Below are 12235 nucleotides of genomic sequence, written 5' to 3'. Positions count from 1 at the left end.
TTTGCGACCCTATGAACCGTAGCCCACCAGGCTCCTCTGTCCGTGGAATTCTCCAGGCAAGAATACTGGAGAGGGTTACCATTCTCTTCTCCAGGGGACCTTCCCCACCCAGGGATCAAACCTGGGTCTCTGGCGGGCGAGATCCTATTTCTCCCACCAGGAATCGAACCTTCCTCGGTGCGTGGAAGCGTTGAGGGTCGTTCAGGGAATTTCCTGATTATGGTTTTAAGAGTTGTTTTCCCACAGATGTCTGCAGTTAGGTACTGCTATTTTTAACGCCGTGGAGATACTGCTTCCTCTACTCAAAGACTCTTTCTGCTCTTCCACTTAAAACAACAACAACAACAACAACGCAACCCGGGTAAGTCGCTGGCAGATCCAGCTTCCCCACAGAGCACACTCACCTCGCCGGGTTTGTGCCTCATTGGCTGGTGCCTGGATTGCTGGCCTTTGGCAGTCAGCTGAGGATGACTGGCTCCTGGAGGACTCCCGTCGCCGATTGGGTGGCGGCAGCGAAGCCGGGGATTGGTGGAGCTCGCAGGGCTGGCTCTCAGCTGCCTGGGCTCCCGCTCCAGGAACAAGGCTGAGATGGCGACTGCAGCTTGGTTACTGGGTCGGCGTGTGGCGAGCTGGAGGATACGACCGCCGCTGCAGTCGCTTGCTGGCCTGATTACCCAGCGGACCAACTCGCTGTTGCCCGTAGACGATGCAATCAATGGGCTGAACGAGCAGCAGAAGCAGGTAGGGAGGCTCACCCTCCTTCTGCCCCTTATCCGTGGCCGGTGGTCACCCGGGCGCTTTTCTCCTGGCGCTCACCCAGTAGCAATGAATGATCTGGGGACTTTGAGCGCGCCATCGCGGGGGGGGCGGCCGCGGGCCCGAGCCTCCCGTCTGTGGAGGCATCAAGGCCTGCTTACGGAAGTTAGGCGAGGAGTCAAGGACAGGAAAGCTCCTGGGAGACCGGAGTAGGGGGAGCATGAGGGGATGTTTTGGTGAATCGGCAGAGGATTACCCTCGTTTGCCAATAGGGCCCTCAGTCTCTCTGAAGTCCTCTTACACCTCACTACTGTCTAAGGCTGTGGTTCTCAAACCTGGTTAATCATCACCATTAAATCGTTTTCAAATACACACCTTGGGGTTGAGGTTGGAGTTGAAATGCACCAAGGGAGTTTGGCTATTTCTTCGACCTATGGGGTCAAAGCACAAAGCTGAAAAAAACTTGAGTTTGTTACAAATGAAGCTAAACCAGAGTTATTCCTGGTGGAAGAAGACTGTTCACTTGGACACTGGCTTGAATTTTCAAGAAATGTGATTCTCCTGTGGTCCTCAGCAAGTGCCTAAGCTTGCTGAAAACTCCAAAAATCCAGTTGCATTAGGCAGCAGACTGAGCTTTGAATCATCTCAGGCAGGAAGTGCTCAATCCCAGCTCTCAAGATTTCCTGCCAGAAGGAGTTCCTAATCTCTTTTGTTGTTGTTATCCCTGTCCTTCAATATCCCCTGGAGCTTGCTCAAACTCGTGTCCATTGAGTCGGTGATGCCATCCAACCATCTCATCCTCTGTCGTGCCCTTCTCCCACCTTCAGTCTTTCCCAGTATCAGGGTCTTTTCCAATGAGTCAGTTCCTTGCATAAGGTGGCCAGAGTATTGGAGCTTCAGCTTCAGCATCAGTCCTTCCTACGAACATATGCTATCTAGGTTTGTCATAGCTTTCCTTCAGAGGAACAAGCTCTACTCTCTTTTTGAATTATCCCTTTTAGTCAAAAGTTAATGAGCAAAAAAAAAAGCCTGACACATGCCATGAACTGAAGGGAGCATGTCTGGAGCACAGTGAATGGGAGATGAGAAGGGTACTGGGGAAGGCTAGAAGAGCTGCAGGGCTTACCTCACAGGGCCTTCTGGTCCTGGATAAGGAGTTTGTCTTTTTTTTTTTTTACAATTAAAAATTGAAGTATAGTTGTGTTTCAGGTGTATGGCAAAGTGATTCCATTATACATGTATAAGGAGTTTGTCTTTTAACGACAATGGAAGCCCATGGAATGATATACGTAGGGGAGTGACATTTAAAAAATAGTCTTTAGAAAGAGAGGTGAGGATCACCTCTAAGGAAGCATAAATTAGTGGGGCCTCTCAGTTGGATGCTGTTTGGTGAGGCTATTTGTGTCCTGTTTCCCTGAAGGTGTCTTCAGTAGTGGAGACACTGTCCTCAGCGGCAATTATGTACTGTTTCAGCAACATCCATCCACCTCTCTCCCTCTAGCTTCGTCAGACCATGGCTAAGTACCTTCAGGAGCATCTAGCCCCCCACGCCCAGGAGATCGACCAAAGTAATGAGTTCAAGAACCTGCGAGTAAGTCGTGAGGCCCAGACTGAGAGGGATGGGGGTGGGGCAGTCTGGGAGCTGGGCCGGGCTGGGCTGGGAATTGTACTGTTGCCTGGCAAGACTCACACAGTCTTCTGGTGAATAAAAGCCCCTAAGAATGCAGCCCCTTTTGGGGAAGCCCTTGCATTTCATTGTTCCAGAGATGCCTGGCACCTGTGACTGGCTGCCTTCTCACAACCCACTGTGCGTCTCTGTTCTGTTGGCAGGAGTTTTGGAAGCAGCTGGGGAACCTGGGAGTCTTGGGCATCACAGCCCCTGGTGAGTGTGGTTTCTTTCTGAATAGAGAGCTTTTTTTTTTTTTTTTGCATGCCCTTTAACACATTCCCCAAAGAAGAAGGAAAGGAGAGCAAAGATCTTACTCAGAGTAACCCAGAGTCTCACCCAGACAAGAATGAGCTAGTCTGTTTCCTTAGGCAGTGATGTTAAGAAGAGAAAGGATTTAGGTCAGTGTGGTTCACTTGGGTCACCCAGACTCTTGAACTCTGCACACTTAAGAAGTTCCCCCAAATGATCTGGGGAGTTTGGAAAACCCCAGATTGAGCAGTGATCTTAATACCCCAGGCTTACTGCCTCCCCTAGTCCCTAAGTTCTGCCCTACCAGTAGTGTGAAGGCAGAGCTGCTCAGGGCAGTGTGTCCCTGTAGGGGATGCCTGTGTGTCCTCTGCCCACAGCTTGGCCCAAGAGCTCATTTGGAAGCAGATTGGGGGGTGTTTGGGAGAGGGACACCCATCTGAGCCTCCATGTGAGGTGGCCAGATGGTATATTTAATAGACTATCCCTCGGCCCGTCCAAAGTCTCCTATAGGCCTACTTGTTTCCAGGAGATGAGGGCAAGGAGCTGGTGGGCTTTGTTTCAGATGTTAGCCTCTGATGCAAAGGCCAGCTTGGCTTACAGTGCCCAGTAAAGAGATAAGCCTGCAGCTTCACCAGCCAAAACCTAGATGGCCCACCCTGCTCTGGCCTGCGTTCACTGGGCATTAGAGTAACGGTGGACCACAATGTTCTCCTTACACCGCCCCCTCACCACTTGGAGACAATTCTTGGGATTTTAAGCTGATTGTAGAAATTTTACATCATGAGTAATGATGTAATCACTTAAAAATTAATTTAGACTTATGCACTTCTTAAGCTCTCTGAGTAGTGGATGCTCAGGTCTTCTTGTCTTCATTAAGAGATCTGTCTGAAATACGGAATTCCCCAGTGATCCACTGGTTAGGACTCTGCGCTTTTACTGCCAAGGGCCTGGGTTCAATCCCTGGTTGGGGAATTAAGACCCCAAAAACTGCATGGTGTGGCCAAATAAATAAATAAAATCATTTTTAAAAAGAGCTCTGTTTGAAATAAAGCAGGAGTTGCAATGACTTTTTTGAACCACACCTTAGTTGACCAGAGGCGGCAGAAAAAACTAAAACGAATCCTATGAGCTTGCAAGCAAGGTCCACAGCCATCAGCCTATTGACTTTGCTAAAGGGAACTTGGAATAGGTGCTGTCACAGTATTCCTCTACAGCATGTAAGACAGTGTCTTCATTTAACCTGATCTGCCTTTTCCACTCCCCTGCACCCCCCACCCCCTACCTCCAGTTCAGTATGGTGGTTCTGGCCTGGGCTTCCTGGAACATGTGCTGGTGATGGAGGAGATATCCCGAGTGTCTGGAGCAGTGGGGCTCAGTTATGGAGCCCACTCCAACCTCTGTATCAACCAAATTGTGCGGAATGGAAACGAGACCCAGAAGGAGAAGTACCTCCCCAAGGTGAGGAAATGGGGCTGGAGGAACACACTCCTCTCCCACTGGGGAGGGCTGGTCAGACTTGCTTTCTGTAGTGGGCTGCCCTGAATCTGCTAGGGCTAGGAAGGGCTCAGAGATTTGCTTTAAAATGCTTCAGTCAGGGCTTTCCCTGGTGGTCCAGCAGTTAAAACTCTGTGCTTCTACTGTAGGGGGCGCAGGTTCAATCCCTGGTTGGGGAATGAAGATCCCATATGCCCCGTGGTATGGCCAAAAAATAAATAAATAAAAATTTTTTAAAAATAAAATGCTTCAGTCAAAAAAATAAACAGGACCAGAACACCCAAGTCGTCACTGAACAACGTTTACTTGAGCATTTTAAGAAACAGAAGCCTCAAACTAGCTTCCCTTGCAAGGGGAATGATGGGAAAAGGAGAGAGCTTCAGCCTTGTGGATACAGAGCTTCTCTTCCAGGACTTTTCCTGTACCCTCATCTGAGAGGACTTGTAGGGGTGTCACATGACCAGGCAAGAAGTGGTCCCAATGAGCCCCTACTGGGTACTTCAGGTCATAATGAGGCCCTTTGGGGTTTTTCTTGCAGCTGATAAGTGGTGAATACATCGGAGCCCTGGCCATGAGTGAGCCCAATGCTGGCTCTGATGTTGTCTCCATGAAGCTGAAAGCAGAAAAGAAAGGTGAGGCTGCTCTTTATTTGGGAGCTGAAATGGGCAGAGGGACAGACCTATGGGTTGATTGGAGGTGCCTCTGTTGGGTTTCCAGAAGCATTTGCCAGCTGGACAGTTTTTTTCTCAACAGAAGTGGTGGTGAACTGACTGGCAAAGACAGTTGCTCAGTTATGTCTGACTTTGCAACCCTATGGTCTGCAGCATGCCATGGTTCCCTGTTCATCACCAACTCCTGGAGCTTGCTTAAATTCATGTCCATCAAGTCGGTGATGCCATCCAACCATCTCATCCTCTGTCGTCCCCTTCTCTTCCCGCCTTCAATCTTTCCCAGCATCAGGGTCTTTCCCAATGAGTCAACTCTTCGCATCAGGTGGCCAGAGTATTAGAGTTTCAGCTTCAGCATCAGTCCCTCCAATGAATACCCAGGACTGATTTCCTTTAGGATGGACTGGTTGGATCTCCTTGCAGTCCAAGGGACTCTCAAGAGTCTTCTCCAACACCACAGTTCAAAAGCATCAATTCTTTGGTACTCAGCTTTCTTTATAGTCCAACGCTCACATCCATACATGACTGCTGGAAAAACCATAGCTCTGACTAGACGGACCTTTGTTGGCAAAGTAATGTCTCTGCTTTTTAATATGCTAAGTTGGTCATAGGTTTTCTTCCCTTAATTTCATGGCTGCAGTCACCATTTGCAGTGATTTTGGAGCCCCCCCAAAATAAAGTCTCTCACTGTTTCCGTTTGTTTCCTCATCTATTTGCCATGAAGTGATGGGACCCGATGTCATGATCTTAGTTTTTTGAATGTTGAGTTTTAAGCCAACTTTTTCACTCTCTTCTTTCACTTTCACCAAGAGGCTCTTTAGTTCTCTGCTTTCTGCCATAAGGATAGTGTCATCTGCATATCTGAGGTTATTGATATTTCTTCCGGCAATCTCCTTAGGAGATCACTATGTCCTGAATGGCAACAAGTTCTGGATCACCAACGGTCCTGATGCAGATGTCCTAGTTGTCTATGCCAAGACTGATGTGACTGTTGTGCCAGCTTCTCGGGGCATCACAGCCTTCATTGTGGAGAAGGTGAATGTGGGGGAGTTATGGTGGGAGGCTGAGAATGGTACCAGAGATGATCTCCTTCAAGTGATTGTACAGACCATCAGTGTGGTGGGCTCTGCCAAGGCTCCCTCCTGGGACAGGGCTGGGGCAAGAGAGGAGACTGAAGGGAGGGTAGCCGAAAAGTGGAGTCCGGGGAGGAGGGGTCAAATCCGAGGACAGTGGAACCGTCCACAGAGCCAGGTTGTCTGGATGTCCTGAAAGATGAGGGCCATCGGGGTATCAGGGGTGGACCTGGAGCGAGCTGCTCGCAGGATGAGAGTGGGAGGATGCTGGTGGGGACCAGAGAGTGCACGTTCCAAGAACTGTCAGTAGAGGCACAGGGGAGACAGCAGGAGTTAGAGTGAAAAGTTGGCAGTTTCAGCTGGCTTTTAGGAATGGGAGAAAACTTTTTTTTTTTTTTGGTAAAGAGAAAAGCAAAATAGGAGAGAGAGAAAGTGAGATATGTGAGAGCGAGTAAGCAAAGCACAATGGTGAACTGAGGGAGAAGAAGCAAGGCGGGGTAGGGGGGGCCAGTGTTAGTGGAGGAACCAGCTGCCTAATGGTTCCTAAGGAGGAGGCCAGGGCCCCAGGGAGGGTGGACAGGGGAGTGGACAGTTCCAAGAATGAGTGTTGTAAAGGTTTCCAGTACCCTGCGTGAAGAGAGGGTGGAGATTGTCCAACAGGGACTGGAGAACATGGATGTGGCCAAGGCAAGAACTCTCCTGGCTGAGCCGAGGTGTATGTGTCTCCTGGAGGAGAGGGATGTGCCCTCCTGGAGGGCATTGCTTCGCTGGGCACCTGCCTGACCGTTCTGCATCTGATGCGTGCAAAGCACACAGGTGGTTGAGTTGACCCCAGGTGGGGCTCCATGAGGTGCAGGTAGCAGAGGGACAAGGGGGGGCAAAGGAACTGAGTGGGCCGGGGCAGGGTCTTAGAAGTGACTTCCCCAGAGGAAAGGAACCACAGCCAGGAAGAGTCAGGAGGCCCCCGGGGATCAGGTATTTAACTGGGAAAAAAACTGCTCCTGTGAGAACTGGGGGAAATGCAGCCAACGGCAGGGAGGCTGGGGTAAGGTGTTAGGGCTGGCTTCTCCAGTAATGGGGCAGTCACATGCAGAGTAGGGGCCTGGTGAGTAGAACGCTGGTGTATCAGGCAAGGATGGGGACTGGATGGGAAGATGGATGCTTCCCAGGGGTCTTCCCTTTCCTTGGCCCCCTGGGGGCTGCTCTGCCATTAGGACCTCCTTTTATCCCCATAAAGGGGATGCCGGGCTTCAGCACCTCCAAGAAGCTGGACAAGCTAGGGATGAGGGGCTCCAACACCTGTGAGCTGGTCTTCGAAGATTGCGAGGTTCCTGGTGAGTCTCTGAAAATGCGGGAGGCCCTGTCCTGACCCCATCACACGCTGAGCAAGCCTGACTCTTGGTCAGAGAGCCTCACCAGTGTTAGCTCACCAACCGCATGTGGCCAGTCAGTAGGCCTGTCACTGTGCCCTGGCCCACTAGCCCAGAGGTGTGGGTCTCAGGCTGGACAGCTGTCCTTCCCGGCCAGGGCCCCTGCAGCTGCATGCCCGACTATGGCCGCAGGGCTGGGTGATGCTTCCTGTGTGGACACACACCGTGCCTGGGGCTGGCATTGCAGTCTCTGGGGTCGAAAGGTGCTCTCTGCCCTCCCCGACTCGCACCCTTTGGACTGCCTCGTACGCACAGTTGCCTGTGGAGCCAGTGTGAGGCAATCATTAATGATGCTGAAAAGCCGTCTGAATAAATGGGCGGAACTGGACTCAGTGAAGGAAAGGCAGTTCAGTCTATGAGCATTTCTGCCCTGAAGTGAAAATGTGCCATGCTGTGGGAGAGCCAGCAGCCTGTGATGCACTGAGGAGACGGAGGGCACAGACTTGATCGGTTAGGCTGGCTCTGTACCTCAGCCAGAAGCCACCCCTTCCCTGCTGCAGTCCGCCATCTGAGAGAAGTCACTTTGGTTATAAGGTGCATCTAGGGAGGGGCGGTCGGTGCAGATGCTCCTCTGTTGGCAAGGAAAAACTCCCCCGGTGTTAAAGACGGGTCAGGGGTGTCAACCCTTTGCACTCAGCTTCTCGCCCACAGCCCCCCAGGCCACCCAGTGTCCTCGCTTCCAGGGTGGGGATGTGCTCAGCAGTTTCCGTCACCAGCTCCAAACGGCCCATCTCCTGGACAGCTTCGTCCATGGACCTCGCTGGGGAGGGAGGAGGGTTGTATTGACCTGAGCCATCTCAATATAACCTGGCTTGTGAGAGAGCCCTGTTACTAAACCCAGCAGCTTTTCTAAAAATGAAGAGGCTGTGGACTGCCCGCTCCCCTCTGACCGGCACTTTTCCCCGTAGCTGCCAACATCCTGGGCCACCTAGGTAAGGGCGTCTATGTGCTGATGAGTGGGCTGGACCTGGAGCGGCTGGTGCTGGCTGGTGGGCCCCTTGGGTGAGTGCAAGGCTTGGGGGTGGGTGGGGGCTCTCATAGCTCCTTGGCAGGTGGGCCCGCAGGGGCCACCTCCCAGCTGCTGTGCATCCTCTCCCAGAGACAAAAATTTACCTTTCTTGTCATATTTGCTTTCTTCACACTGAAAGCAAATATCATTAGGTGACAGACAAAAAACCTGAGGAGCCATCCTGACTAGTTACTCAGAACTTGAAGCAGCAGGATGCCTGGGTTAGATCTCTGCAGGGTCCCACCACTCCACCTGGTCTCAGGGGAAGGGACACAGGGGCTGGGCCATCAGTGCAGTGACTGAGCAGGGGTGATGAGCGTCCTGAGGCTCCTTACTCCTGCCTCGGACGCCCGCTCCTTGTCTCCCCTGGCTGCCCCCGCCTCAGGCCTTTCCACACTAGCATCCCCCGCCACACACACACAGCCGGCAGTGGGATGAGAGCGAAGCCCCTCCTCAGTGTTTCTCTCCTTCTCGCAGGATCATGCAGGCCGTCCTCGACCACACTATCCCCTACCTGCACGTGAGGGAAGCCTTTGGCCAGAAGATCGGCCACTTCCAGGTGAGTGGGGTGGTTTTGTGAAGAGGTACTCATTCTCTGGTTTCAAGTTTTAACAAATGAGCAAATGGGGCATGTGCTGTGCGCATTTACTCTTCTTTGTCCAAAAATGAGCTTGAGGGAGTTCCCTGAGCAAGCCTCTGCAAGATCCGGCAAGCCTTGAGGTGTGGCCAAAAAAAAAAAAAAACAAACAAAAATGAATTTGAATACTTGGGGCCCTGGTTTCCTCAGCCTGCTACCCGGCTTTGGAAGCTGTCAGGCAGTCCGTCTCCTGTCGCCTCCCTGCTTGTTTGAGGTGAATAACCCAGGAGGGTTGGAGGGTGAAGCCCAGTTGGTTGTGGGAAGGGAGTAACATTCCAAGGCACGCTTTCTGGTCTGTGAGTGGACGACCAGGTCTGCGATTCAGCGGCAGCTCTCTGGCCTGAACTCCAGGCCCGCTGCTGTGTCGCCCTCCTAGGCAAGTCCCCTCGCTTCTCTGTGCCTGAGGGGCCCCCAGTCCTGGCTGTCAGGTTGCTACTGCGGACAAGGGAGCGATTCTGAGAGAAGCGTGTCTCCAGCACACTGACCTGTGGCCTACTTTTGGGCACAGCTGATGCAGGGGAAGATGGCAGATATGTACACCCGTCTCATGGCCTGCCGTCAATACGTCTACAATGTTGCCAAGGCCTGTGATGAGGGCCACTGCACTGCCAAGGTGAGGGCTGGCCCCAGGGGATGGCACACAGCAGGGAAGGGGCGGGGTGGGCCCCCTCCGCGCAGTCCTGGCTGAGCCTGCTGACCCGGAGCCTCCCCCCACAGGACTGTGCAGGGGTGATTCTTTATTCGGCCGAGTGTGCCACACAGGTAGCTCTGGACGGCATCCAGTGTTTGGGTGAGTGCCCCTCTCGCTCCCTACTCCCAGAGCCTGTGTCTGCCTCCAGGAAGAGGCTCCCCTCCACTCCTCACCCTGTGCTGTAGCTGAACTGTACTTTTAGTACAGTTACTGGGAGGACATGGAAAAGCAAATGGGAAACCACCAGAGGCCGCAAATTGCTACTGTCCTCTCATCTCCCCAGCCTGGTCCTGTCACCGGGAAAGGGGGGAAAGGAGACACTTCAGAGGTGGAACAGCCTCAGTTCACTGCTGCACAGTGGTTAAGAGCGCAGGCTTGGGCCAGATGGCTGGGTTCAAATCCTGGCTCCACCACTGACTGGCTTTGTGGCTGGTGCAGATTACTTCCCCTCTCTGGGCCTGGCACCCAATCAGCGCTATGCAGTAGTTTCTTCCCCCCCGCCTTCTCCATGTCTGCCAGTGGTTCCCCTGCCTCTGCCTGGCGTCCTCAGCACTCTGAGTGGCCTTCCGGCCACCCCCCAGCCCCATCCACCCTCCCTCTCACCACCTTTTGCTGCTTCTCTTCAATCAGTCTCTCCTCCTGGCCCATTTCTAGATGCTTGATCTTGTTTGCTTCCCTCGCTTTGCCCACTGCTTATCACTTTTCCCACTGTCTTTTTTCTCTGCCCCATCCATGGCTGCAGGTGGCAATGGCTACATCAATGACTTTCCCATGGGCCGCTTTCTGAGAGATGCCAAGCTGTATGAGATCGGGGCTGGGACCAGCGAAGTGAGGCGGCTCGTCATTGGCAGAGCTTTCAATGCAGACTTCCGCTAACCCCTGGACCCTTCACCCTGCTTCCCAGCACCTTGAGGCCTTTCTCTGGAAAGACAGCTGCCGCAGCTCTCCTCCCAGCAGGCCCCACCCACCAGCCCAGAAGTGTGCAGTGACTTAGCAAGGAGTCCTCAGGAAACAGGCTGGCTTCTCTGCGGCTTTGGTGACTGCGCCCTTGCTCTCTAACTTCCGAGCCTGGTGCTCCCCCTCCCAGGAGGGGCACCTTTTCCTTGGATGAGCCTGTGTCAGGGAACCTTCTGCTCAAGTACACCAGAAGTATTACCAAGTTCATTAATTTGAACTTGGTAGTCTCTTTTCTTTATGGGGAAAAATACCCACAAAACCCAGCCTTTGTTTCTGCCAGTTTCTGTGGGGCATTAACTTTCATCAGTGTGTGAGTGGGAACTCCCACTGCAGCCTCCTCCATCCCTCATTTTTTAGAGCTGGAATTCCATCACTCTGGGGCAGAGCTCTAGGAACAGGCATTTCAGAACACCTGTGCCGCCCAGAATCCACAGTGGGCAGAGGTCTGCATGCTCATGAAGGCCGGGCTCGATGCCTCCAGCACTACCCGGCCAGTGCCACTGTCCATTCCTGGCCACGTGACAGCCCCCAGCTGACTGGGCAGCAGGCCTGGGTTGGCTGGCTCGACTCCAGCCAAGGCTGCCTGCGCACATGTCTCTGGACACCCTGTGGCTATTTGTTACCACTCCACAGTGGCTGCTGCCATTTTGTATTAAACATATCATGAAGCAAACCCATCTGCTTCTAAACTGGTGTTTTGGGAGAGAAGCAGTCTACTTGTTCCTGCCTTCTGTCTGGCTCCAGCCCTGTGTCCTTGGAGCGCAGCTGATCCAGGCCCTGCTTCCAGCCTGCTCACTGGTGATAGGAGACGCAGGGGTGGAATCAATCCACAAGAGAGAGGAGTACTCAGTCCCCCTTTTCCAGACCTTGCAGTGAATTTTAAAGAAAGGAGGGATCCCAGAGTGGAAAAAGTCTTGGAGCCAGAAGGAAACATAAATTGCTGGAAACCATCCCCATGTTTTTTTAAAACGACCAAGATGATTTGGTTTTCCACAAATCAGAACTGGAGCTAGAATCCAGATCAGCAGAAATAGGGGTTCTGAGAATGCCAACATGGAGCCCCACTTAGGGCGTGGCCAAGCGGCCATCCAGCCTGGCCGCTTGGATGGAGCACAGTCAGGATGTAACAGTTTTGGGTTGTCCCACCCCATCTGAGTTCCCTAAAAAACCTGGTTTTCTTGGTCCGCAGCCCAGCGGTGCCTGTTCTGACTTTTGGTCCTGGCCTGTAGCCAGGAGCTGTTCCCAGCCTGATGCTTGTGACAGGTGCTATCGGTTCCTTGCCAACCCCAGCCCAGTCCTATGCTGAGGGGCTTGTGGCCCTGTCCCATCAGTTTCCCACCTTGCTCCCTACTGTGCTGGAGATGAATGTGGCTAAAATGGTGGTCTTGCTGGGCTTAAAATGTAACTGGGGACTTCCTGGCAATCCAATGGTTAAGACTCTGTGCTTGCAATGCACGGGGTGCAAGTTTGATCCCTGGTTGGAGAATTAAGATCCCACATGCCACATGGTGCAGACAGAAAATAAATAATAATAAAAATTTCAAAATAATAAAGTGTAGCTAGAAGCCCAAAGACATCAGAATGGGGTATTTCAGCCAGTCA

The 12235-nt window shown here is 52.5% G+C and overlaps 1 protein-coding gene across 1 annotated transcript; it reads left to right on the top strand.

Moving 5' to 3' along the window:
• Positions 1-523: 523 nt before the first annotated feature.
• On the top strand, positions 524-11597 carry IVD (isovaleryl-CoA dehydrogenase). Its single transcript, XM_040226934.1, has 12 exons — positions 524-741; positions 2258-2347; positions 2587-2638; positions 3963-4132; positions 4707-4800; positions 5735-5871; positions 7147-7243; positions 8248-8341; positions 8826-8907; positions 9494-9598; positions 9703-9775; positions 10419-11597. Exons 1-12 carry the CDS (start codon positions 589-591, stop codon positions 10550-10552), a joined length of 1281 nt encoding a protein of 426 aa, XP_040082868.1. The 5' UTR covers positions 524-588; the 3' UTR covers positions 10553-11597.
• Positions 11598-12235: the final 638 nt, after the last annotated feature.

The sequence above is a fragment of the Oryx dammah genome, unplaced genomic scaffold (assembly GCF_014754425.2).
Source record: "Oryx dammah isolate SB20612 unplaced genomic scaffold, SCBI_Odam_1.1 HiC_scaffold_26, whole genome shotgun sequence".
Taxonomy (NCBI): Eukaryota; Metazoa; Chordata; class Mammalia; order Artiodactyla; family Bovidae; genus Oryx; species Oryx dammah.
This window is presented reverse-complemented; position numbering and strand designations above follow the sequence as displayed.

Excerpts from the sequence above, each read along its gene's own strand:
- IVD (XM_040226934.1), top strand. The coding sequence starts at position 589 with ATGGCGACTGCAGCTTGGTTACTGGGTCGGCGTGTGGCGAGCTGGAGG. Across the intron at positions 7,244-8,247 it reads CGAAGATTGCGAGGTTCCTG|CTGCCAACATCCTGGGCCAC; the intron begins GTGAGTCTCTGA and ends TTTTCCCCGTAG. Across the intron at positions 9,599-9,702 it reads AGGGCCACTGCACTGCCAAG|GACTGTGCAGGGGTGATTCT; the intron begins GTGAGGGCTGGC and ends CTCCCCCCACAG.